This window comes from Mirounga angustirostris, unplaced genomic scaffold (assembly GCF_029215605.1).
Source record: "Mirounga angustirostris isolate CCGP_5_RB_7025 unplaced genomic scaffold, mMirAng1.0.hap1 SCAF_16, whole genome shotgun sequence".
In the NCBI taxonomy this organism is placed as follows: Eukaryota; Metazoa; Chordata; class Mammalia; order Carnivora; family Phocidae; genus Mirounga; species Mirounga angustirostris.
The window spans coordinates 26,278,333-26,305,222 of NW_026991724.1; the positions used below are offsets into that span (position 1 = coordinate 26,278,333).

General features: G+C 44.8%; 1 protein-coding gene across 7 annotated transcripts in view; it reads left to right on the plus strand.

Annotated features, from left to right (window-relative positions):
* Positions 1 to 26,356, plus strand: part of CSNK2A2 (casein kinase 2 alpha 2) — a 40,972-nt gene extending 14,616 nt beyond the window's left edge. For 2 of the 7 annotated variants that reach the window (XR_010408211.1, XR_010408212.1), the window contains 9 exons: positions 7,736 to 7,795; positions 12,813 to 12,896; positions 13,704 to 13,814; positions 14,071 to 14,172; positions 14,701 to 14,801; positions 15,639 to 15,787; positions 17,666 to 17,760; positions 22,080 to 22,166; positions 23,501 to 23,952. Coding sequence is in view for 4 of the 7 variants with exons in the window: in XM_064581256.1 (XP_064437326.1) it covers positions 7,736 to 7,795; positions 12,813 to 12,896; positions 13,704 to 13,814; positions 14,071 to 14,172; positions 14,701 to 14,801; positions 15,639 to 15,787; positions 17,666 to 17,742 (684 nt within the window). In the remaining 3 variants the exon portion in view is untranslated. Of the gene's footprint in view, positions 1 to 7,735; positions 7,796 to 12,812; positions 12,897 to 13,703; positions 13,815 to 14,070; positions 14,173 to 14,700; positions 14,802 to 15,638; positions 15,788 to 17,665; positions 17,761 to 18,388; positions 19,316 to 20,734; positions 21,958 to 22,079; positions 22,167 to 23,500; positions 23,953 to 24,815 lie in introns of those variants that run through there. The other 5 variants (XM_064581256.1, XM_045891024.3, XR_010408210.1 and 2 more) reach the window with 4 other exon arrangements.
* Positions 26,357 to 26,890: the final 534 nt, after the last annotated feature.

The following is a 26,890-nucleotide window of genomic DNA, read 5'->3' on the forward strand; positions in this document are numbered from 1 at the left end:
TTAATGGACTTGCCATGGCATAGAATTCTGGGTTGTAACTAATAATTTTCTCAGAATTTTAAAGAGCTTTTTCCATCATCACCACTGAAGCCATTCTGGTTTCACCTTACGTGATCTGGTTTGGGTTTTGGTTTTTTTCTTTGGAAAGCTTTTAGAATTTTCTCTTCAGTCGCAGTCTGTGAAATTTCACAATGATGTTCCTTCGAATGGGTCACTTTTATCTTTTGTTCTGGACACTTGCTGGGCTTTTTCAATCTAGAAACTCATGTCCTTCCGTTTTAGAACAGTATTTTTAACATTCTTTGATTTTCTTCCCTTTCTTCTTTGTTCTCACTTTCTAGAACTCATTCAAATGTTAGACTTCATCTCTTAGCTCTATTCTGTTCTCAGAACTTTTAAAAGTAGTATCCTGTTCTTTTATGTAATATCTTCTATTCTCTCACTGAGAATGTGTGGGTTTTTCTCTCCCCCCCCCCCGATGTTTTCTTCTTGTGCTGTTTTCTCAGTTTTTCTTTCAAATTCTTTTTTGTGTGTGTGTTCTTCTTTTTGTCTCTGTTGCAATTGTCTGAAATGTCATGGTTTTTGACTGTCTCCTCTTATGAGTTATGAAATTACTGATGACTGCTTATCAGCTCCTTTCTGGAGGATGTGAGCCTGGCTGCGAGCCTCCCGGCCTCCAGCGGAGGAGCCCCGTGGGGAATGTTAACGTGCACTTTCACGTAATTCCCCATTTCCAGTGTGGTGTTTTAAACTTGTTTTCTTGTTTTCAGCTGAATCTGTTGACTCTCTTTCATTGATACCTGGGGTCACCGATTCCTGAGCCTTTCGGTAGTTCTTCCACGTGCAGTTGTCTGCTTCTGGACCCCCTCTGCTCTTGGCAGAATTTGGTCTGCTATGTCAGTTGGACATTTTTATCTTGCTTCAAGATGTTGTCATCTCTTCCATTCTGTTAGTTATTGGGAGTGAATCCCCCAAACCCCACTCCTTTTACTGTTACTTTAGAGGAGCGTCAAGAAGAAGCAGGGTAGGATGTGTTTGGTCTGCGGTATCACACTGGAGGGCCCCCGTGAGTGGTCAAGCAAGCCCTGCCATTTTAGTCAACTTACAAGATTGTTAAATATTAGGTAGCCGATGTGTGTTTTGGAAGAGCAAATCATGACAAGATGGTCATTTTCTGCTCCAGGTAGTATGACAGGCCGCAGATAGGGAAGTCAGCTAGTTTAATGTCCTCATGCCCTTCAGGCTTTTTATTTTGTCCTGTGTCTATCTTATTAGAAAAGCTTGTTTTTATTTTTTTCATTTTACTGTTAAGTGTATCAGAGCTGGATTTAAGGTATCGCTCAGAGGAGGTTTGTCCCAGGTTTAGTATCAGAGGTGAATCAGCAGTGATACAGCCCGCAGCCTGTTCTTTTCAGAATTTTTTATGGATGTAATTGATCATAAATTTTTATCCATAATTTCCTTTTATTGTAGATTCCTGATTATCCTAACTTCATAAAATAAGTTGGGGAGCTCTTCCTTTCTAGTCTCTGAAAGTTTATATGAAATAGGGATTATCTACTTGTCTTTTGGGAGAGAAGGGAGACTTTGGACTATACTTGCCTTTTCAGAATGTACATACATCTAAATGAAAGGCTTCTCCTGGTTTTTTGTCTCTTCGTGAGTTTGTTTGAATGATAACGATTTCTAAGGTCCACTTTCAATTTTATTTACATAAAGTTAATAGAATTCTCTTAGGGCTTAAAGACTTTGATGTGTTTATAATTATGTTTTCATTTACATTTTCAACATTATTTGGGCTTTTTTCTCTTTTCAAAAAATTACCAGTATTGCTAGAGATCTCTTTTACTAATACTTTCAGAGAATCAGCTTTTGGTTTTATTGCTCAAATGTTTCCTTGTTTCTGCTCCTATCTTAATTATTTTCTTTCTTCCTCCCTTCTTTCTTCCTCAACATTTTCATTCTTGGGTTTTCATTGTTTTCCCCCTAACTTCTTGAGTGGAAATCTGCTCATTTCATGTGTTCCTATCTTTCTTTTTTTTTTTTTTAATTAATTTTTTTTTTTAAGATTTTATTTATTTATTTATTAGAGAGCAAGTGAGAGAGAAACAGCATGAGAGAGGAGAGGGTCAGAGGGAGAAGCAGGCTCCCCGCCGAGCCGGGAGCCCCATGTGGGACTCGATCCCAGGACCCCGGGATCGTGACCTGAGCCGAAGGCAGTCGCTTAACCAACTGAGCCACCCAGGCGCCCTGTTCCTATCTTTCTTGATTGGTGGTGTGGGCTTTAAGTCGTGCAACATCAAGCACCGCCTTAGCTACATTCCATGGTTATGGAACTCACTTCTGTATCGTTTTCAAATTAGAAGTACAAATTCCAGGAGCGCCTGGGTCGCTCAGTCCCTTGAGCAGCTAGTCTCTTGGTTTTAGCTCAGATCGTGATCTCAGCGTCGTGGGATGGAGCCCTGTGTCGGGCTCAGTGCTCAGCTCAGAGTCTGCTCATCTTTCCCCTCCCTTTCTGCCTCCTCTCCTTCTCCTCCCCTGCGCACGCTCTCTCTCTCTCAAATAAATAAATAAAATCTTTATTTTAAAAAGAAGTACAAATTCCAAACTCGGGAATTTGGGTTTTTCTCCCCCAACTTTGTACTTTGCAATATTTTATTTATTTTTTTTTGAAGATTTTATTTATTTGACAGAGAGAGACACAGTGAGAGAGAGGGAACACAAGCAGGGGGAGTGGGAGAGGGAGAAGCAGGCTTCCCGCGGAGCAGGGAGCCCGATGCGGGGCTCGATCCCAGGACCCTGGGATCATGACCTGAGCTGAAGGCAGACGCTTAACGACTGAGCCACCCAGGCGCCCCTGTACTTGGAAATATTTTAAACCTACTGAAAATCGGAAGGAGTAGCACGATTAATACCCTCATGTTTTTCCCCTAGATTTACCAGTTGCTAATAATTACCACATTGGCTATTCGTTCTCGTCCCGTCCCCACCCTCCCCTCTTTATCTCTGTCTTTTTTGTTGAAATCCTCCCAAAGTAAGTTGTACGCATCGTGACACTTCACTTCTAAATATACGAGCGCTGGAGCTAGATGGGACCTTTTCCTACCTGCCAGTACTGTTAGCACAAGAAGACACAATACTTCTACGATAATGCCATCTGATACACGGTACAGAGTCCATATTCAAGAGTTTCCTGGTAGTTACTGTCCTAGGAATGTCCTTCCTAGCTGTGTGCTCGTGAATAATGTGATGGAGGAGCCACGTGGTTTTTCAACAAAAATATTCTTTTATTGTTGATTCCTAATGTGGCTGCACTGTGTCCAGAGGAACATGACCCATATAATGTTAGTTCTTTGGACTTTGTTGACAGTTGCTTTGTGACTCTAGTGCATGGCCATTTTTTATATCAAGCTTGTTAATTCAGTTCAGATCTTCTATGGCCTTACTCATTTTTCCCCTTGGTACTTCATTTTATGGTGGAGGTACTGGTTCGGTTGATTTCTCCTTGAAATCATCAGTTATGCTTCATATGTGTCAAAGCGATCGTAAAAGATACATCGTGACACTTAGAAAAAAAGACAAAACTTCCAAAAAAGTAGGAAAAGCCAGTCTCTAATAGTTGAAATGAATAGTTACAGAAAACTCTCAAACTTGACATTTTCTCAAGGAAGCTAAAGTACAGTATGTGGCAGTTTTCTATGCTTTTGGAAGAATATAAATAAAAATAAATACACATTTTAAGCAAAATATATCATCTGGACATTTTAAAGATTGGTAAGGCATCCTGAATAGACTGCGTTTGAGAAGATAGTAGGCCCATATTGCTCTGTGGTGAATTTCTTTTTTTTTTTTTTAAGATTTTATTTTATTTATTTATTTATTTGACAGAGAGATAGAGAGCACAAGTAGGCAGAGAGGCAGGCAGAGGGAGAGGGAGAAGCAGACTCTCCACCGAGCAGGGAGCCCAACGTGGGGCTCGATCCCAGGACCCTGGGATCATGACCTGAGCCAAAGGCAGCCGCCCAACCGACTGAGCCACCCAGGCGCCCTGCTCTGTGGTGAATTTCTAAATTACCCCCATAGACGTGGGCCTTGACTAGCTGATGTCTTGAGGCCTTGTTAATGCTGTTAGTAGTTCGATGTGGAGAGGATCTTCTTTAGAAGACATTTTCAAGTGATTAGTAATAACTTTGATTTGCTTGATTAGTGATTTGTTCTGCTTCCTTAAATTTCTGAAAATATTGACCTTGGTTTTATTCTGGATCTTGGGGTTACATGTTAATGCCAATGCTGATGAGACTGCCTTAAGCACCTTTCACTTTATATCCCACTCCCCCTGGCTTTTTTCTTCTCCCTACGTGGGGACCACTGGGATTTCTGGACACAGACTGAGCTGTGTGGGTGAGGGAATGTGCACGCTCTGTGTGCACGGTGAGAGTTTGCTGTGTCGGTGATTCCCACATGTGGCTGGGAACCTTCTTGAGCTGCGTAGTCCTCCTGAGTGACAGTCCTCGGGGATGGGGCTTTGGAACCTGTAGCTGATTGTGATGCAGCCGAAGTATACCCACAGTCTCTGAGGACCGACGACCATACAGCAAGAATGAGGCCCACATGGGCATACAACAAGAGTGAGGCCGTTCCGATCTGGGTGGTGGTTTTAGACCAAGGAGGTTCTGAGGCTGTTGACCAAATTGCCTTTTTTCCATTGTCCTCCTCAAAGTTTCTGAGGTTAATAAAAAGTCCCAGGATATTTCCACCTTGGGTCTTTTGAGCCATCCTGGAGTAGACCTGATTTCTGAGAAAATACCATGTGTTTGAGGCTTTGTAACCAGACTAGGATTGGTGAATAGTTTCTTCCTCAGCACCTTTGTAATCTTCTGGGAAGCATAGGTTTGTTTTGCTTTCGATAAGTCACTTATTTCATGAAAATATAAGCAAAGCTAACTTCCTGCCAACACTTTGCAGTTGGTTGGTTAACAATGTTCTCCACATAGCTGGCCAAGAAGAATGGAGGAAAAGTATGGTTCTTGTGAAATTTCCCTTTATAACTTGTCATGGACTCTTCACACTTGTGTTTCCTGGAAGACAGTTTTAATTTTGTTCCATTGACTGGTGAACATTATCAAAAACAAATATTTAGCGATTGCCTTCTGGGTACAAGCTGAGAGCCACCATTGATGGGGTGGGGTATATACCGCGTATGCTGCTCCTCTTTTGTGTTATCCGAGCACTTAGAATATGGACCAGATTGTATGGTGGCCCCTTGCATACTTGGGGGAAGGAAAGCAAAGATCTTGAGTCAACAAGTTGGTGACTACCACCAGCCACAGCACCCATTTTTCCCCATTGTATGTGTGCCTGATCCGTGGGGACGCTGACATGGGACTTGGGGTGTGGGCAGAGTGGAGCAGCCTCTTGTTGCTCACAGCCAAGTGAGGTTATCTTGAGAACCTCAGGTCACTGCCAGTACCTGAGTGCGGAACATTAACTCTGGGGACGTGGTTGCTGCCCATGTCCTCTGAACACCCCAGAGGACAATAAATAGGGGGTTCAGAGAAGGAAGGGGCCACTGTCAGCTCTCTTGACTTACAGGCTAAGGGAGAGGGGCAGGGTCTTCTAGACTTGGGGGGGAGGTGGGGACACTGGAGAAGGAAGAATGGGGAGGCCAGACAAGCAGATTTGTTGGCATTAGGGACGCCCCAGGGCGGCAATGGAGACAGAGTGCAAAAGTCGTAAGAAGCCAGACTGTGGACCCTGGCGAGTCCTGAATTTTAGGCCCAGGTGGTAAAATGTTACACATGTAATTTGGTCTCCTCCTACCCAGATCTCCTGAGAAATGAGAGTGAATGTCAGCCTGTCATTTGGGACTTCATAATGTATTAGACCTAACCACTATATTCATTTAGTGTTTTATATTACATAAAAATTGATATTGGTTGGAGTAGCTAGAAATACTATATTGGCAGGCCAAGGACATTTATTGTTATGCCTTAACACGAATCATTTACACAGATGTTTGATATAGATACCACACGATAGGAGATAAAAGTCCAAATGATAAAATAGTCCATAATTATTCTCTGGAAATAAAATAATCCAATCCTCTGAGGGTTAGAAAATGCTCGCTTCACTTTCATGGCCTGTTTATTGACTTGAGGTTCAACTTGGCACAGTCTCTGGGAGCGATCTTAATTCTCAGAGGAAGAGATGATTTGACACCCAAAGAGATGGTATCTTCAGCCAGTGTCTGTACATACTGGTTGTTGGTATGCTGGCTGAGAAGTCTTCCTTGCTGTTCAGAGCTAGAGGAGAACAGAACACTTGGGTGTTTGGCTGTTACGCAGTCAAATCCCTCCTGAGCAGAAGTGGTGGTGTGTTTGTGCTATTGTTTCCGAGTGTAGTTCCTTCCCAGCCCAGGCACCACGAGTAGACTGGTCTGTATGGTCTCATTCCCTCTGCTGCCCTGAGCTGGCTTGTGCCTGGGGCTGATGAAGGCAAATATTTTTACTAAGCTAGAGGGAGAACTACTTTTATTCAGCAGAGCAAATTTGAGAAAGAAGCTCAATCCTGGTGTTCTTAGAAGATGCTAGATTTGATTCTTGGCAAATTATCTTTTTGAACAGGTAATATATTTACATGGATCTAAAATATAAAATGGTATGCAATGAAAAATCTCCTTTATTTCCCTGTGCTCTAGCTGTCCATCCCCCACACGCATATATATGAAGCCAGGTTTTCATGTTTTTATATCATTCTTAAAACTACAAACAAACAAGGCTGTGTAGTTTTGCGACCCCCTCACACAGACACATTGTATAGCCCGGTCAGTGCTCCTTAGAGAGCTCTCCTCTATTGCCAGTCTTCCAATAAAGAAACAAAGCATGTTTAATAAAGTTGTGCTGACTAATTTTATAGAAAGTGCTGCTTTGGACTGATGGGGAAACAGATCTACTTGGAATTGAATACCAAAAATAATAGTATTAGTATAGTTTCTGATGAAGGTTTGTGATGATTTTAATGAACCTGGATGTATTAAGGCTACTCTGCCTCTTAGAAATGGAAATAAAAAAAAAAAAACAAACCTCCCAGTGGGTGTGTCTTTGTCCCAGTGTGAGAACTCTTTGTGTGTCCTTTGGCCTGGATCATTTTCAGTCCCTGGCTCCCTTTTTTTTCTCTCTCTCACTCCCCTACTCCTTTCTTAAGTCTCTTACCATCTCCTAGAGCTGGAGCAGTCACTTTCTTCCTGTTTCTTCTATGAGCAGACAGACTGTGTTGACACTTTTTACCACATGGGCCTTTGAAGTTCTTCAAGTTTGGCTCTCCACTCAGAACTTAGTTCTCTAACGGATGCTGTGCCGCTTCAGTGGGGTTAGTTTGTTTAAGTGTAGTGAGAATATGAGGACAATTGGACAACTTGGACTTCATCTCCATAATAATGTAATTTGGGGTGTTGAAATCATGGAGCATTGAACATGTTTTTAAAAGATCCACGTTGAATTAAATGTTTCTCTCCCTTGGAATTCCGCGCCCCCCCCCGCCCCCTAAAAAAGACTTTTGTATTACACCCTCGTCCTTGGTCTTTGTCCCCATTTGTTCCAGATCAGGTAGTAAAAAAAAAGTCCTCGGGTTCTTTAGTGACTTAAGCTGTAAGTGTACAGAGAATGATGACCAGTATTTGGGATGACAAGATGCGATGAGACTATATTAACTTTCTCTTTTCTGAAATCTGTTTCAGCAACTTTACCAGATCCTGACAGATTTTGATATCCGGTTTTATATGTATGAGCTACTTAAGGTAAGTGGCATTCATAAGCAGTGAATTTTTTCAGGTGTATTCGTTAAAGAAGTTTTCGAGAGAATGAAGGGAACTCAGGCACTCTTGATACTTAGAGAATTTAGTGAGATTTTTGTTTTGTTTTGTTTTCATTTTTGTTTTTAATTTTTTTTAAAAGTAGGCTCCATGCCCATCGTGGGCTTGAAATCAAGACCCTGAGATCTAGAGTCATATCATCTACTGACTGAGCCAGCCAGGCGCCCCAAGGCTTTTTTTTGTTGTTTTGTTTTCTTTTTAACTTACATTGAGATCTCTTGTGGGATCTTTACATGGAAACTTTCCAATGGAACTGAGAAAGATGGCCAAGTCAAGAGATACCAGGAACATTATGTGAGAAATCAGAGGCTCCTCTCATAGCTCTTGTTGGCCCTTGGGTTTTCTTTTTGCTGCTTAATTAATACTATTAGTTTTCACTGTATAACACATCACCCAAAACTTAACAATTTTTCAAAAAATTATTCATTATTTCTCCTAATTTTGTGGGTGAGTCTTTTTTCTGGGTCAACTTGACTAGGGCACATTGGTCCAGGATGGCCTCATTCACATATCTGGGATGGCAGCTGGAATACCTGAAGGCTCGTTCTGCAGGGGGTTAGTCTAAGTTACTTCTTTCCATGGTGGTCTTAGGGTTCCTAGTAGCACGAGAGGGCAAAGTTTGATGTGTAAGCGCTTTTCAATTCTCTGCTTGTATCATTGTCTCCTAATGCCCTGTTGGCCAAAGCAAATCCTGGCCAAGCCTAGATTCAAGGAAGGGGGAAGTAGACTTCACCTTTTGATGGGCAGAGCATTAAAATCACGGTGTGGAGGGACATGCCTACTGGGAGGGCAAGAATTTGTGGCCATCTTTCTCTCGCCATCACTCAGAATCCCCTTACCAGTCTACCCTCCAGCCCTGACTGACCTGGACACGAAGGGAGAGGTGATGGGTGGTCCTTCTAGCAGACTTAGTAATCTCCTTAGGTGGAAATTTTGAAGCATTACTGGTTGATGGAGGAATGATCTTTTTTAGTTTGTCTAGGTAAACAGTTAAAGAATTCTAAAATGGCTTGTAAAATGGAATAGACTAATGGCTCCTAATTTGTTTTGAGTCGTGGATCACTAGGAATCTAATGAGAACATATAAACTCCCCCCACCAAATGCCTGTATAAATATATGGTATTACATAAAGTATTATGGGGGGTGTGGCTCTCAATTTAAGAACCTCTGAAAGATAGACATGACTAAGTTACTGGCATTATTGAAGAAGATTGCCAAGATGAAGTCTTGATGGGATTGTGAACAGTTACTTGAACAAAATCCCAAGTTTAATTAAGGCTAAGCTTTAGGGAATGGGGGTTTGAAGAACTAGCTCTGTGAGGTAAATGTATTTTCTTAGAAGTGCTTATACAAACCACTTGTCATTAGTACCAAGGTGGCGGATTTAAGAGTCCACTCTTACAACTAATGGGTCTTTCCTTTGTCAGTAAGATCAGAAACATGTGAAGGTAGAGCTTGGTTCATCACACCTTTCTGCATGTCCTCTCCAGACCAGAATGGAAGGCGTCAGTGGGGAGGGGGTTTGCAGTGCTGTGGTCTTACGAGCTGTCCGGCTAGCTCCTTCCCTGCGGGTGCTTTCCTGAGAACCCCCTGCATCCACCCAATGAGAGCCACAATCCAAATCTCACAATTGGTTATTTTTTTTAAAGTAAGGTGTTAAGATTTTGTGGTTTTCACTTAGCACACCAAAGATGAAGATTGAGAACCTAGCACAGTTGTGCTTAGGTCAAGTGAAGACATCCCGATAATGCAGGTCTTCACAGGCTGGTCATTCAGACAGTACTGCGTGTCTGATTACCCTTCTGCTTTTCAGAGGTAGCGGCTAGGCAGTAGGGACCTTCTTTCTGCTAATGAGGCACAGAACCCCAGAGGAAGCTAGAAAAATGTCTTTCATGCGTAACGGTCAGATAATACCAGATTTTGAAACTGAAATAACTCCCCTAAGGAACTTAAAAGCATGTCCGCGACTCCACAGGGAGTCCGACTAGTGAACTTGGCAAAAGAATCAATTCCTTTACTATACTTGTTCAGCCTCTGCTCTCCTCAAGTGTTTCTCACATCCCAGGTATTATGGTCCTAATTAGTTAATTCCTTTGGGCAAAGACTAGGCAAAATAACAGAATCAACACTTGCTAAATTTTCTCTTTGAGGGGGGAACAAAATGGGGATGAGGAAGAGGAAATCTGCTTCATGGAAAATGTAGAAGAAATTGAGACGAGGGCTATTGAGTGGTTCCTGGGTACACAGTGCGGTCTCCCGATTCAGATCCGGGGAGGTCTATCCCCAGGAGCCCTGGTTTCGTAAGGCACTGCCACAGAGCCATTGTGGAATCTTGCTACACCTGTTGTTGTGAAACAAAACAAGGACAAAAGTCAAATTGAAGTAGAACTTCCATAAATGAATAAATCTTTTTTTTTTTTTTTAAAGATTTTATTTATTTATTTGACAGAGAGAGACCCAGAGGGAGAGGGAACACAAGCAGGGGGAGTGGGAGAGGGAGAAGCAGGCTTCCTGCCCTGCCAAGCAGGAAGCCCGATGTGGGGCTCCATCCCAGGACCCTGGGATCATGACCTGAGCCAAAGGCAGACGCTTAATGACTGAGCCACTCAGGCACCCCCATAAATGAATAAATCTTAAGTGTACAGGTTTTTGAGTTTTTACATAAGTGAAACCTTCACTGAGATTTATATATTGCCATGCTGCTGTCCAGTACAATAGCTGTTGCCCACAGGTAGCTATTTAAATTTTAATTAAAATTTAAAATTCTGTTCCTTAATCACAGTAGCCACATTTCAAGTGTTCAAAGGCCTCACGTGGCTAGTGGCTACCACGCTAGATGGTGCAGATACAGAATATTCCTGTCATTGCAGAAAGTTCTGTTGGACAGGGCTGGTAGAGAATATTATGAATACCCCAGAAGGCTCTCATACGCCCCTTCTCTTCAGGATCCCCTTTTCTGAAGATATTCTTCTCACTCCTACCACCATAGTTTAGTTTTGGCTGTTTTTTAACCTTCATCTATAAAGCATCATACACGGTCTACTTTTTTGTGTCTGGGGAAAGCAAAATTTGTTTATTCCTGGAATGCTGATCCTAGGGATCATTCTCTGACCTAGTCCAGTGGTTCTCAACCAGGTCAATTTGGCAAAATCTGGAACCATTTTTGGTTGTCACAATTGGGGAAGAGTGCTACTGGCATCTGGTGGGCAGAGGCCAGGGATTCCTTTAAACATCCTGCAGTGTGCAGGACAGCTCCCCACAACAAAGGATTATCCAGAGTTCAAAATGTCCAAAATGTCAGCAGTGCCGAGGTGGAAAAACCTTATCTTGTCCTGTGGAAAACTCCCCTAAAAGCACTCCGTGCCAAGCCCGTAGTAGGAAGCACAAGATGATGGGTTGCTGTGATTATTATTACCTAAGGAGTAAATCATGGCACTCAGATAGGCTGCAATGCTTTTTAAGACAAGCCAGAGGGCCTAATTTGAAACGTATGGGAATGGTTACTATGTTCAGAAAGGGAGAATTAGAAGCAAGTATTTGTATTATCTAAAACAAACCACCCAAAGAAAAAATGGTAAAAAAAAAAAAAAAAAAAAAAAGGTAAAGATTTGAATCCATATTTGTCCAGAGAAGATACAGGATGATCACTAACACCCAAAAAGATGTCAACTTGATGACCCAGTTAGGAAATACAATTCAAATCCACAGTGAGGTCCCACTTCAGGCCCACCAGAACGGCGGTAATCCCAAGGGTGAAACAGTTACAAGTTGTTGGCGAGAATGTGGCAAAACTGGAACCTTCCTGTGTGACTGCTGGGGATGTGAAATGGAGCAGGCACTTTGGAAAACAATTAGGCAGACTCTTAAAAAGTTTGATGTAAACTAACAGCTCAGCACTTCCACCTTCAAGAATCTGTGTAAGAGAAATGAAAGCCTGGGTCCTCTCAGAGACCTGCATGTAAATATTCATAAGCAGCGTTATTCATGATAGCCCCAAACTGGAAACAACCCAGATGTCCATCAACTAGTACAGCCCTACAGTGGAATACTACTCAGCAAGAAAAGGGGAACACCGATGAATCTCGGCAACATTATGCTGAGGGAAAGAATACTGTATATTGTATTATTTCATTTTATGAATGCCCAGAAAAGGGAGATCAGTAGTAACAGCAGGTTTGTGGTTACGGCTGAGGTAGGGGGCAAGGGGGGATGGGGATTGATCACAGGCAAGCTGAAGGGGAATTCTTGGGATGGTGGCAGAGTTCCAAGACTGGATTGTGGTGCTGGTCACACAACTCTGTGAATGTGCTGCTAAAAGAAATCATTGACTTGTACGCTTAAAATCTTATCTGCATATCATCTATCTTGTAGGAAGCAATATCTTCCTTTAGAGTAAAAATAGAATTCTTAAAGGCCCCTGGCTCAGGGGTTGTTTTTAAAAGAAAATACTAATACTAGAATACTTGGTAATCTCGAAGGTCCACATGGGGGACTGGGCTAAAAGACAAGCCACGTTGAATGACATGTTGTGATGTCATTCTTCATCCCCACCAGGGACTGTTGCGTGCCATTTGAACCATGGTGAGAGGGACTCTAGTGAGTTTCCCAGATCTGGTTTTAAACCCATCGAGTTAGACCAACAGATTAATGTAGGATTTCTAAATCCAGGTGGCTGGTGAAGTGTTACCTACTAACACCTAAGTAGGAAGAATCTCCGTGTCCCCTTCCTAACATAGCCCCCTTTCCACCAGCTGCCAGCCTAGTGTGCACAGAGAGCAAGGGGGGCCTTCTGAAGCATGCCTGATCTCCTCTGTTACAGACAGTAAGCTGCCCCTTGGGAGACTGTATCCAAGTCAAGCTGTCACAAATAATAGGAATATGCTTGCATTGGGGGTTGGTAGATGGTTTGCTTACTTTTCTGTGTGCTTTCTTATCTCATAGGCTCTGGATTACTGCCACAGCAAGGGAATCATGCACAGGGATGTGAAACCTCACAATGTCATGATAGATCACCAGCAGAAGAAGGTACCATTGCCGCCAGGAAGCAACAAGGCTTTCCGTGGGAAGCCTAGGGCAGACCACAACACTGGCCAGTACCTAGGTGGTACTGCAGACCCGTTGACTACTTTCTTCGGCAGACTTGTGTTACTGTTACCTCTTCAGTCTCCAGTGTTGCTTTCTACTTTGCATAAGCATGGTACACAAGGAAAGCAGACAGCCGAGCCTCACTGTAGTCCCTTGTTTGTTTTGGTCATGGTTTTCCGGAGGGCCTCGCAAAGAAACTCCAGCTGGTGGTTTCTACTTCTTCTAATGATCCTCAGACCAATCTATCTGCCTGGCCTTAAAAGTACACTTGAGTCCCTCCTGTTTTTGATACCCAATTCTGGTTGTCCCTGGTTGGTGAGTAAACAAATCAGCTACTAGGAGGTGAACGAAAAGCTGGAGCAGTGCTTCAATCCTGGACTGGGGCCTGCGTCCCCAACCCTTTCAGTTGTGGCTAGAGCTTATAATGGAGGCTGTTAATGACGGGCAAGTGTGTTACACACGCCAGTGATACGGACAGAGTGAAAAGCTTAAGCTTGATTGATCTGAAGCGGATGATAAGCCAGGATCATTTAAATTTTAAAAAAAGAAAAAGCACATAAGATTCTGAGTGCGCTGCTCTAGAAGTGACCTCTTCCACAATTGCTGAAAGTGTAATTTTTGCCAGTGCACTTGCTAACATTTTTCATGTGGCCCACGTAATTGTTAGCTAGTGTGATGTGGCCTTGTTCTAAGGCACGGGCGTCTAGAATCACTCCTTTACGTGTTTGATTTCTGTCATGTTTGTAGCTGCGACTGATAGACTGGGGTCTGGCAGAGTTCTACCATCCTGCTCAGGAGTACAATGTCCGTGTAGCCTCGAGGTACTTCAAGGGCCCAGAGCTCCTTGTGGACTATCAGGTAAAACTCTTAGCCAAGCACCTCCGCCTTCTTTGTGTGTTTCCTTAGGACTTCTCCTCATTTGCTGTTTAGTCAGTCAGTTTGGATATATTCAAAAGCCCAGCCCGAAGCGATAATTTCAGACTTTTCTCTGTGACTTTTTTTTTATTCCTTTGAATTCTAAAATATGTGCAAAGGTCAACTAAAGACTAGAAATCCAGATCAGAGAAACACATTTGTAATACCCTTCACTGACAGGCTGACCTTATTTCCCCAGATGTATGATTACAGCTTGGACATGTGGAGTTTGGGCTGTATGTTAGCAAGCATGATCTTTCGAAAGGAGCCCTTCTTTCATGGACAGGACAATTACGACCAGGTGAGCAAACACTGACTGGCTCTTCTCCCATGTGGGGGCAGATGCCAAGAAAATGGAGTCCTATGACAGGGATGCTATCCTCGAGCCAATATCACTCGACGTCTGCACAGAAGTTTTCCTTCAGGATAAAGAGTTTCATGACATTTTGTCTGTGGTTACCAGGTCCCCAAATGTAGAGAAAGATAAAGCTCTCTTATGCCCAACTTCAGAGTGAGTCTGTGAAGAAGTCAGGCAGTCCTTGTCTAACAAAACCAGACTGTAGTCATTAGATTGTGATACCCCCACAATTGGTCAACTTCTGGGAGATTATTGTCGTAAGTTGTTACCATTTTAAAGGCAGTTTGGAAATTGGATTTCTGTGAACATCGTGTCCTGGGGTCTGCCGTCTGTCGGCCCCAGGCTCCAGCCTACATCTGGTCCCTGAGGACTCAGTGATGTGGAAGTCCTCGATGCCTTGGAATAGCATCCTCAACAGGCTTGCAGTGAGCTCTGTGCTCAGTGATTTGGTCAGTTTGTTTTGTGTTTCAGCTTGTTCGCATTGCCAAGGTTCTGGGTACAGATGAGCTGTATGGGTATCTGAAGAAGTATCACATAGACCTAGATCCACACTTCAACGATATCCTGGGACAGTAAGTAAGAGAGAGGGCGAGAGAACGAGGGTTTTAGCGTACCCCATTTCAGAAGTGTGACTGTTCACCAAAATCGCTTGCTAATCATAGCAAAATTAAAATCTCCTCCTTTCTTCCCGTATTTTTTTTTTTTTAACTTGCTTTGAGGTATTTGGGAATTGTTTACATGTATCTTCTGATCATTGTACTTCTCTAAGAGATAACCTATCAGTCAGTAGAAAACGGAAGACAAAATTCTGTTACAGAAAAAAGCTTTCTGATACAGCATATGCTTATTTTAATGGAAAATCTTAGAAAGCTGTGATTCTTTTTTGAGTAAGAGATTTATAGTTTTTTCTTGTTCTGTGTAATGTATTTTCTACAAGGTAGCAAATTTTAAAGCCTATTTGCAGGTACAGTGCAATAGTGTTGATGCAATAGTGTTGAAAAGTAAATGCGCTGACAATTTTCAAACAGTGTTTTATGGAGCCTCTATGTTTCTGAGGCTAGCTCTCTAAATATTTCTGCTGAACAGCAAAAATAACTCTGTCCCCTCTGTGCCTCGCCAGAATGGACTAAAAGCCTGAGGCATAAGAAGTGATTTAAGAAGGTGCCACAAATTCTAAATCAGATGTCGAAGTTTTCACTCCTTTTATTTATCAGTCTGAGAGCACGGTTTTTGTTTCAGGATGCTGCGAGTGGCCCTGTGGGGGTGGGGCAGATACCAGTGAGAAGGAGATTTAACGAGCTTGAAATCAGCGCAGTCAGTATTCTAAGATTTTGTTGCCTTTAGCCCTAGTAACATCAGGATTCTTGTTGAATAGACTCTCGGTACTAATGCTTCCCTTTCCTTCTCAGACATTCACGGAAACGCTGGGAAAACTTTATCCATAGTGAGAACAGACACCTCGTCAGCCCCGAGGCTCTAGATCTTCTGGACAAACTTCTGCGATACGACCATCAACAGAGACTGACTGCCAAAGAGGCCATGGAGCACCCGTACTTCTGTGAGTCTCCAGGGATGTAATTTATTAAAGGAAAAGTTCTTCTGTTCTTTATCTTTGAGGCCAGTCAAGAGAATTCTAGGTATTTGGATTGACTCTTCCTTGGAATTTGTCCTCATTAGTTCTAGACTGTTGAGACAGCTTTGCAGTTCCGTTTTTTGATCTGCAGAGGTGTTTGTCCACTGCCTTAGCTCCTTGAGTCTGGTCTGCGGACCATTCCCTGTGGCCCTGAGTTGATAGATCACAAGTACCTAAATGTTGTTTTCAAATATATACGTCTGTGTGGAAACCTAATCAAAGATATTTTCCCCTCAAAAAACAAGTAGTTAGTTAAAAGTAATGAGGTGACCGTAGTATATATATGTTTTGGTTTTTTTTTTTAAAGATTTTATTTATTTATTTGACAGAGAGAGACAACAGCGAAAGAGAGAACACAAGCAGGGGGAGTGGGAGAGGGAGAAGCAGGCTTCTCGCCGAACAAGGAGCCCGATGCTGGGCTCGATCCCAGGACCCTGGGATCATGACCTGAGTTGAAGGCAGATGCCTAACGACTGAGCCACTCAGGCGCCCCCGTAGTATATTTTTAAAGAAGGAAATGAGTTAAATAAATAAAAGGAACTTGAAGAAAGGAAAGCAGGTGTGGAAAGACCCCACTAGGGCGCCTGGGTGGCTCAGTTGGTTAAGCGTCTGCCTTCAGCTCAGGTCATGATCCCAGGGTTCTGGGATCGAGCCCCGTGTCGGGCTCCCTGCTCAGCAGGAAGTCTGCTTCTCCCTCTGCCCCTCCCCCCTCTCATGTTCTCTCTCATTCTCTCAAAGAAATAAATAAAAGATTAAAAAAAAAAAAAGACCCCACTAAAATCCTACCTCAGTTAAAGATTTTTTAGGCCTCACTTCCAAGTGTGTGTATTGTATTCAATGCCTGTGGTTGCGTATTGTCTGCATGTGTACAGCCCTTCCCCCCGAAATAAAGTATGTCTCAAATAAACTTTCCCCTTAATTGCTGGCAACATAAGATGACTTAGTCCAGGCACAGAGGAGACTGGGGATAAAGGTTATGGGACCTGTCTCAGCTCACTCTCTGAATGGAGAAGAAAACCTTCAGCCTGTCTGTTGGCTTGTCCAGTATGGGATCTTCCTTTCTTTTCTTTCCGTCTGGAGATTAAGCAGATCTTACCTGAATAATATAAATCTTGAACCTGTCCGCCCATAAGCATTAGTAGACAACAAATTGGAAAGGTTTTACCCTTTGGCCTTCTAGACCTCGGACAAGTGCACCTCAGGGGTCCTCTTTCCAATTTCTGCCACCGAAAGCTATTTTCACCCTTTGAGTTAGATCCAATTAAGAATTCTGGTGTTTGCAATATGTAATTCATGATCCGTCCACTTTTCTGAATACACATCTTCTGTATTAAAAAAAAAAAAAGTGTTTCAAATGACTGTCGCTTAAAATTGATAGGTCTTCTAATGGCTCTTTTCATTCCTTTGCTCCAAAGTGCTCATTACCGCACATGATTTGAAGAAATTGGGGGTTGGATCTGACATTAGTATTCAAGGAAAATAACACATAAGAACATTAGTAGTGATTTTGAACAGTGGGAAGTCAGTGTTTGTGGGCCTCTCTTCTCCAGGAGTCTCCATAGTTGAACTTGCCCTCTGAGGGCAGTGCAAGAGTTGACTAGAAGAGCAGACTCCCCTGATTATTTTTCAGTGTCTGATTTTTCTCTCACCTTAGTTCTGTAATTTCTTTTGCCCTTCTGACCCTGGCTTTCTCGTCAGTCTGTCAGTCTCGCTCTATCCCACTGCGGAAGGGGGTTTGTCATGATGGTGTCTCCCACACCTTCCAGCCCGGATTCGCCTGACTTCCATCCTGTTTTCTTGCAGACCCCGTGGTGAAGGAGCAGTCCCAGCCCTCTGCAGACAATGCTGTGCTTTCCAGTGGCCTCACAGCAGCCCGGTGAACACTTGGAAGGCGACGGGTAATGCGGCATTGATGCTTGCCAATAATCCAACCAACCAAACACAAATCTGGAAGGAAAACTACAATGTGATAAAAAGAAATTCTAGTCATTCCTTCTAAATGCAAAGAAGAGTAAAGACCTAACTGTCTGTCAAAAAGCAAGAAATCCCCCAGTACTAGTTTGCAGGGAGCTGCCGCCACGGCAGCGTGACGATGCACATAGTTCAGGACCTGAGGGAACGCTCCCTTTGGAATGCATGGGAGATGAGAGACTCGGAGTTGTTGTACATTTACCTTTATTTAACAGGAGACCACTGTTGAATTAACCCGTTCAGTCAACAAGCTCTGAATATCTGACTTCCTATCTATTCCACTGCGGTCTGGGTTTCCTTCGGTGAGATTCAGCCTCAAGTTTTAGCAAAATGTCAGCAGTCTATACTGACACACCAGCCTCATTTACGAAAAGGAGATATTAAAACAGTGACAGTATTTTTTTTTTTAAGCTCTTTTACAAATTCATGTTTTATGTATTTTTTTATGACATGAGCTCTCTAGGAAATGTACGTCATCCCTGCAGTTTTCTTCTGAGTGTATTCATTTGGGAGCAAACTGCAGTCACTCACAAGAGGCCCCTTTGCCGTCAGCAGGCATCACTTGAAACCTTGTGACGCCGTGAACAGGTCCATCTGTCTCCTCAGAAGTTTGATGCGAAGTGCATAACTTGGAGCTCACTGTAACCTTCGTTGATTTGCCTAACCATAAAATCTTGTTGCTATTTTTTCCGTGTAGCCTTTTTTTTCCTTTTGCAGCCTTGTAAGGAAAACCTCACCATTTCCCAGCACATACATCCCAGTGTGTGTGCCTGTTTTCGTGCACCTCTCTGAAACAGAGGCTTTTTGGTCACAACCATAATGAAAGCTGGAAAGTCGGTCTTCAGGCAGGTTAGGGAATGAGAGAAACATCCTATTAGAATGTATTTAGGAATGACCTATTGGGTGAGAAAAATGTACTCCCACCCCCCACCACCACCCTTTTTTGCCTCTTTTTATCCCCACAAGAAGCAATTTCCCTCTGTAATCAGGGTAAGCTGCATCTTGACACTCCGAAAGGTCATGTGTGAACGTGATGGCAGAGCTGTCCTTCTCATGTGCAGGGACTGGGGTCATGTGTGCAGGGCCAGCCTGTTCCCCGAAGCCTGAGCAGAGCATCATACAAGGGGCCTGGGGGGTTAGTTGGAGTTCCTAGAGCCAGTGTCAAAGCTCAGGATCCATTGTGCCAGCCTCGTGTCAGCAAAGGAAGCTAGATTCTGCTTTGAAAAGAAAATAGTCAAGCTGATTTCATTTTGGGGACTTGTCACCAGTCTGGTTTGCAAGCAGTCCCCTCCCCCAGCAGCAGAACCATGCCACAGCTGTGGGGACTTTACAGCTAGGCTAGAGCTCGAGGTGTCTATCCACATCAGACCATAGGATTTCTTTATTAGCTATTTAATAATGCCATACATTTTTATAAGGTTAGATTGTTTGAAAACATCTGTTTACATTCCATATTCCAATAAAATCGTATTGGTATTGGTAGCAGGTCCTATCTCTAAATGTAGATTGTATTTTTGTCGTTTGGTGGGTGGGAATTTAAAATGCAAATAAAACTCTTAACTAGAGTTGAGCTTACAGATTGAAAATTAAAAATAAGACCCCAAAGCCAGAAAATGCATTCAGTTAAGATTCTCATACCAATACTACCTGCCTGTATTGCACATTCTGTATATTGAGGTATACATTTGTTCTACTTGAAAATCAAAGCCACGGCATGAGCTCTCAGCTGGACCTGTATTGGCATGTCAGGCCAAGGAAGCCTTCTGATGTGCCCTTCTAGGCAACACTGTTGGCAATTATCAGGGAGATGTGCCACTTTGTGTCTTTTTTGCCCCCTACCTCTCATCTCCTCCTCTGTCACTCACTCTCTCCCCTCCCACCTTTTTTTTTTTTTTTTTTAAGTTGCCTGTCTGGACCAGGCAGGGGGAGCATACCGGAGGGTCTCGGTGAAGTAGTAACCCTGTTTCTTTCCCTTGGGCTCCCCAGAGGCAGTGAAAGCACCTAGAGGAGTATAGTCAGGTGATGGACGTACCGCCTCTCTCCGTTGATCACGGGTTAGTCGGTGCAGACACAGCGGACCTGCCTTTCCTGGGGCTCCGTGACTGCAGCTTTGGCACGGGAGTAATTCTGGTTTTTGTGCATGGTTTGCTTCTCCACCACCTATGCTTTCCACTTCTCTTCCTGCCTTAGCATGACTGAGTTTAAAATGCCCGCCCCTTTCTGAGTCTGGTCTTGACACCTAGCTGGCTGGCTGGCTGGCTGTAGGTTGTTCTTTCCCAAACTGAAGTGAGTCCAGTCCAGACCTTTTCTCTTACCCATCTCCAGAGCCATTTTGTGGTCAGATGGACCTAGCTCCCCCCGAGATTTCAGAGTACTTAACCTAGGCTAGGAGATGGTCATGGAGAGTTCCAAAAGTGGGCGGGGGAGGGGGCAGGGAAAGAAGAAGGGGAGAGAGAGAGTGTGTGAGTGAGTGAGTGTGTGTGAATGAATGAGTGGGAGTCTCCTCTCAGACTCAGCTCTGGTATATTGACCCACCCAATACCCTTTTCGGTCAGCAGATTTATTTCTTAAGTTCATCTCAGTATTTTTGATTAGCCATTTTGTTTGCTTTGTTACCTTCTAACTGGTTAAAAGTGCCTATGATGAGGACTTCGTTATTTCCTAAAGAAAAGCAAAAAATGTGGGGAACAGGGTAGTGTTACACTATCATCTCAGGTCCTGCCTGTGTTCGACAACATAGGCCTGGTATGGTGAGAACAAAAAGTTCTTATGCCAAATACAGATCGGTCTGTCAGGGCTGATGGGCCACAAGTGAGCGTAAGTGCAAGGCTTGGCTTCAGCTGACAAGTCCCATGGCGAGAGCAGAACTGATGAGATGCCAAGTGATCTTTTCATCTGCAGGTTGCTTGCAGTTCGCTCTCCCCTGGATCGTATCAGCTGCCCGCTCCTGTGCCGTCCCTGTGGGAGGGGACTGGGTGGGAGAAGCCAAGCGGACAGTGCAGACCAAGCATTCCTGGGTCTTCTCACCGATGACAGCAGGGCCGATGGCGGCTCTCGGAGGCAGGCGCCTACGCACCAGCCACCACGCCAGGTCTAACAGACATTTTCTAGCACATGACTGCTCACAAGGCTCAAAGCTGCTGTGTTCCCTTGCAGAGAACGAGGTGACTCGGACTGCTTGGCTGGAGAAGGCAGAAGAGCTTGTAATCCTTGGGGGCTCAGGCAGGAGGTGGTTAAAAGAAAGGGAACCAATAAGAAAAACAGTCAAAGGGTAGATCTTGAGGGAGCGTGACGTCTTGAGAGAGTTAGGGGACACCACCTTCATGAGCTGGAATTGGGTCCTGAAATAGGCACGACGCCTGGAGTGGTTCCAGCGGGACCGGAAGGTGGTGCCCTCGAGGCAGATGCCCAGTCCCAGAGAGCTGGCGGCCGTGGGTCTCAGCCCACACCAACTCAGGGAAATGACTTAAATTCTCCCAGGTGCTGTAGTAAGGATGGAAGCAAAACTATTTGGGGAACACAAGCAGCAACTGGAAGAATTTTTATATATGCATTGAAATGGTTCTAAGAGAGCCCACTTAGCCGTTTCCCTTAATGCCAGTTCAGACCGCACGATTTGTTTAGAAACCTGTGTTACTGCATGAGCACCCACAGGAAAAAGCAAACTTCCCGCCTACAAATAAATAGGGGTGGATAATAATGGAGCAGAGTTAAGGTCATTGAAATCTAAGCCATTCCAAAAGCAAAAGCAGGGTCCACAGGAGCACACGAGAAGCCAGAGTTTGTCAGCGAGCTTAATCAATCTAAGATGGCATAACGTCCTGCTTTTAAAAAACTAACCCCAGGGTGGGAGTGGGGGAGGGGAAGCTGGTGGTGCAACATCTGGCCAAGAAAACCAGTAATAACATACTTTTGAGCTCTGTGGATGTGTTCATGGAAACAACTACGAGCAGGTGCCGAGGAGGCTGGGGAAAGTGATGTGATGGGTTATACAGCTGATGAGATGAGTACTTCTTTGTAGAGACTCAACAATGTGCTACAAATGTGATACTTAATCCTGAACTGCATGTATTGGGGATTGTTAAAAAAAACTTTCATTGAATCAATAAATTAACAGTTTTGCACTTGCTGGCTTTTCTTGCTGTAAATGGTGACTAAGAGGTTGGGACAGAAATCTTGACACCCCATGGAAAGCTTGGATAAATCTTCAAGACCCGTGGAGCCAACTCTTTCCTTCTGTTTGCAGGAAAGCACCACTGCGTGGGTTGTGATCCTTTCCAAGTGACCACTTGCGACACACTTGGCCACCTCTTTGTATCCCTGGATGACTGATGTATGACTGATGCCCTGCTGCCCTTAGATGAAAGACAAATGCCGTGTTCAAGCTTGTTTTCATAAATAAAAATGTTGATAACCACCACCTTCCCAAGCGGGAGACCAGCCACTGCTCTGGGGACCTTAGGCTTGCGTTTCCTGTGTCTTGGGGGAGAGGCGGGGTACACCTTGAACTGCAAAGATGCATGCATGGGGGATGCAGTGAATCCCCACCTTCGTGTGGAACTTTGCTTTATCGAGAGAGGCGGGGCCAGAGTGGTATCCCGGTGGGGTGCGTGCGGTTCCTTGGTACTTGCTTCCCCCTTGGGCACCTGCTTCTGGGACTGGCCCATTTCCGTGCGCAACTTTCACCTCTGTGGCAGAGTGCTCTGCGTTGATGAACATCTCTCTCCGCCCCCATTCCGTGCATCACAAGCAGGCACACGCTATTGTGTGTCTGCATTTGGCAGATGGTGGTGTCTTTAATTAGTGTGCTTTTCCCTGACGGATCCCTCTGTGGCGCTGGATGTTTGGAAATCAGTTGCTGAAGTGCTTAAAGGCAAATAGTCCTTCCTTTCTTAACCTTCCGCGCCATGTGGCCTTTATCAAGAACGTAGAACCCTTCCTTGATCCAGGGAAAGTTTTCATGAAACGTTTCTGTGACGGCTTCCCGGGGGCACAGTCCCTTCTCTTGTTGCTGTAGTGCCGATCTCTGAGACACTGCTTCTAGAATTCTGCTGCTGGCCTCTCACCGCCCACTTCACTGTGCTGGACATGGAAGGAGAAATGGGGTTTTCAGGCCATGCCACACTGCTACTCCCAGGGGAGAGTTAAAAAATATTTGAGCTCCCTTTTTGCTCTTTGTTTATTAGTGGACTCAGCGCTTTCCTGGCGTAAATACAGTCATCTGATTATTAGTCCCGAGATGTCCTCAGTAAATTGGGTCAGGGCTGACGGGGATCTGGGGTTGGACTGCTGAGCTTGTGGCTCGGCTGGCGCAGAATGGTCAAGAGGCCTCTGTGCTTCTAAATCCGTGTTCTGGACCCAAGAGGTGGGGAGGAGGCCTGGGGGACACACTCGATATCCGGAGCTTTCCCCTTGCTCTTCCCGGAAGACCATGCCTAAGACCGCTTCTGTGAGTGGTGATCACAGGAGGAAGAGGGTATTGCTTGAAACCTGAGACCATAAAGGTAGCTCTTACTAGGTTTTCCACAAAGTGGCATGGGAAAGTCCAACTTGCACAGTGCTCCCAGCACTTCCAGAGAAGGAAGCCACAGGCAAGTGAAGGCCTGTCCTCACTCCGGGTCAGATTGATTAATGCCGTCTTTCCCCTCCTCCCGTCTCTCTCCCCAGGTCTGTTGCGGTTCCTCCCACTTTTCCATAAGCAGAACAAGAACCAAATCAAACGTCTTAACGTGTGTAGAGAGATCACGTTCCGTGAGCAGACACAAAATGGTGGCAGGTTTGGCCAGCACGAACCAGACCAACCGAAGGGCAGCCCACCACCGTATATCAAACCTCACTTCTGAATGTAAAAGGTTCACACGCCTTTGGCTTCCTGTTGACTTCCTCCTGACCCAGAAAGCATGGGAAATGTGAAGGGTATGCAAAATGGTTGTTGGTTACTGTTGCCCCCCTGCGCCCCCTTGACTCAGCCTGTGGCCACCTGTTTTTCCAGCAGACCACGGTAACTAGCCAACCACAGACTCCACAGTGGGGACACGGGGGCAACATATGGCATGACGGGCAGTTACATATTATAATTTTAAAAGTATATATTATTGAATAAAAGGTTTTAAAAGAAATGTATGGAGAGTTTTCAGTGTGGAAGGGGCCATGAACCGAGACCCGTGGCCACAGAGGACTGAGTGAAATAGAAGAGCATTCGTGCCAGGTTCTAGCCAGAGGAAAGCAGGGGGAGTCCCGGGGGTGAGGAGGGTCAGTTTGAAGGAAGCTCTTGACCAGAGATGAGAAGTTGAACAGGTATCGTGAACTACTCCTGGGAATGGGGCAAACTGCAGGTGACTGCAGTAGACGGGGCGAGCCAGGAGAGCCATGTTTTCCCTTGACCCTTCTAACCCAGTGACTAAGTGGTAAACAAATGTCACCTCTAGTGATCTCCGGGGGATGCCTTAGCCCCTTATTTGCTTTCCTATTGCTGGGGTCTCCATAGTTCATTCTGCCTCCCCATCCGGCCCCTCTTCCCTGTGGCCCCTTCTGGAAAAGCGTCTTACCTTGGAGGCTGGTTGAGTCTGCGGTTGTGCAGCAGGGAACGGGTCAGGGGTCTCAGGTCCAGATCCAAGGGCTGCTTCTTGTGGCCTTCAGAAGCTCCCATGAGCTGGAAGGAAAAGCGGCCTGGTCGGCTGTGAGAGAGGGTACGATGGAAGCACCGGTTAGATTTGTTAAGTGAAAACGAGACCCGCTTTACAAAGCAGCCTTCCCCAGCTCCCTCGGGCCTGCCGTCCAGGACAGCCGTGCCGCGGGGAGCTAAAAGCAGCCTCAACCTGGTGGCCGCCAGCTTTGCCTCTGGCTGTGGCCTGCGCCCTCCCACAGCCTGTCGCGAGCAGGGGTGCCGGGCAGACCCCGATGCCCACACGCCTAGTTCCCCACAAAAGCCACTTGGTCCCACAACATTCCTCCTTCTGTCTTTGCTGCTTGTCCTGAACAGGTGACTGTGGGAACCCAGGTGTGGACACTCACAGTTTCTGAAGCAGTTGTGGGGGGAAAGCAAAGAGGCCCCTCGGGGTCACCACGGCGTCAGTGTCCCTTGGAGCAGCCTCTGTCGTCTCCAAGCAGTTCCACGGGTGTGGGAGCCCGGGACGCCAGCGAGGAGGGCCCACAGGCCCACTGCCAGCAGACTTTGTAAGGCCAGCAGGACGCCGAGCGGATGGACTTGGGACTTTTCCAGCAGCATCGCGGGCCTGGTTTTCTCACGCGGCCCTTTTGACTCAAGTCTCTGCAAATTTCTCGTGGCCTCCCAGGACTCTGGGAGACGGTGTCTCCATACCTCGACATCATGAGCACACCCCCGGAGCTCCTGCAGACCTGGTGCTTTGTGTGTGCGTTTATCTACACAGCACATCACCTCCGTGTTTACCTGCCAGCGTTTGAGAGCCTTCCTGGATGAGAAGGGTCTCTTCAGAGTAGATGTTGTTGATGGACTTGGGAATTCTTAGATGCCATGCAGAACTTGAATGCTAGCTCCCCATTTACCTTCTCAACCAAGGTGCTCTTTAACTTCCCCGTGGGAAAGTCTGGTTTTCCAGAAACCTCTCAGGCGTATCAGATAAGTGTCTTTTTTGTCGGTGATTACTACTGGGTGGGAGAGAGTTTGTGGAATGAAGGGAAAGGAGACGTTTTTGCTTAGGCTTTTTTGACCTTGAGAGAAGGGGACAAGGGACCTGCTTACCCAAAAACAGTCTATAAAGCTCATCCACAACGTGCTTGGAAATCCAGAACATCGATTGACATCTTTTCAATGCTCCTGCTTGAGTTTGGGCTGTTTAATGTTTGTTTAACTTTCCTGACCACCAAAGTAATAATACGCTCATGGCAAAAAATTCAAATGTTACCTAAAGGTCAATCATGAAACCTTCCCCCACCGCACCCGCACCCCCCCATCCCATCACATACACACACATACGAAAACTCTTTCCTCTGGAGGTAGCTGTGGTTACATCTGGCGTATACCTTGCGATTTTTTTCCTTCATGTTTACTAACAGTTAAAAAATCATGATGATTTTTATTTTTACAGATATGTCACCAGGCTATACATTCTTTTTTTGCAACTTGTGCTTTTCCTGAGTTGTGACAATTTCACTGTTAGCACGTATAGATCTACCTCACCCGTTCTCGCGGCTGGGTGGTGTCCCGGTGTGTGACCTACCAAAGGCAAAGCAGTCTGATGATAGACTCTCAGCAGAGCTAGTCCCAGTACTGCTGCAGTGAACACATTTGCACATACATTTTTACGCAGTACATTGTGTTTGTGAGATAAAATCCTAAAAAGGAATTACTGTGCCATATGTTTTGTTTTGTCTTAGGCATTGCCATGATTCAGAGAAAGCAGCCTTCTCTTTCCTTCCCTCCCTGGTGTAGGTTGGAACCGTGATGCCTTTAGCCATGGAATTCTTGTGGGGCTCTGTTAGGCGCTTGGGACACGGTGCCCAGAGTCGTTGAGCTTTCCATCAAAGCAGGAATGTTTGAAACCTGGGGAAAAAAAAAAAAAAAAGGTGTTGGCGCTCCCATAAGAAAGTTATAAAATGAAAAATTAATAAATGTAATTACATGTCTTTCCAATCCTATGAGCTTCATTGTTATTTGCTTTAAAAAAATATTTTTCTCATGATAGTGAAGTGTCGCAATCACCAAATCAAGTAATTTCAAAAGCAATTTTTAAAGATCTTTTCAAGAAAATACAGGGGAAAAGTTACCTTAAATATGAAAAATGGCTACCTTTTAATATATTTGAAATGCTTTGGGGAAGCCTTCAAAAGTAAGCATGCAGAGGGGGCGCCTGTGTGGCGCAGTCGTTAAGCGTCTGCCTTTGGCTCAGGTCATGATCTCGGGGTCCTGGGATTGAGCCCCACATCGGGCTCCCTGATCGGCGGGGAGCCTGCTTCTCCCTCTTCCACTCCCCCTGCTTGTGTTCCCTCTCTCCCTGTGTCTCTCTCTGTCAAATAAATAAATAAATCTTAAAAAAAAAAAAAAAAAAAAAGCATGCAGGGGGCTGGCAAGTGTTA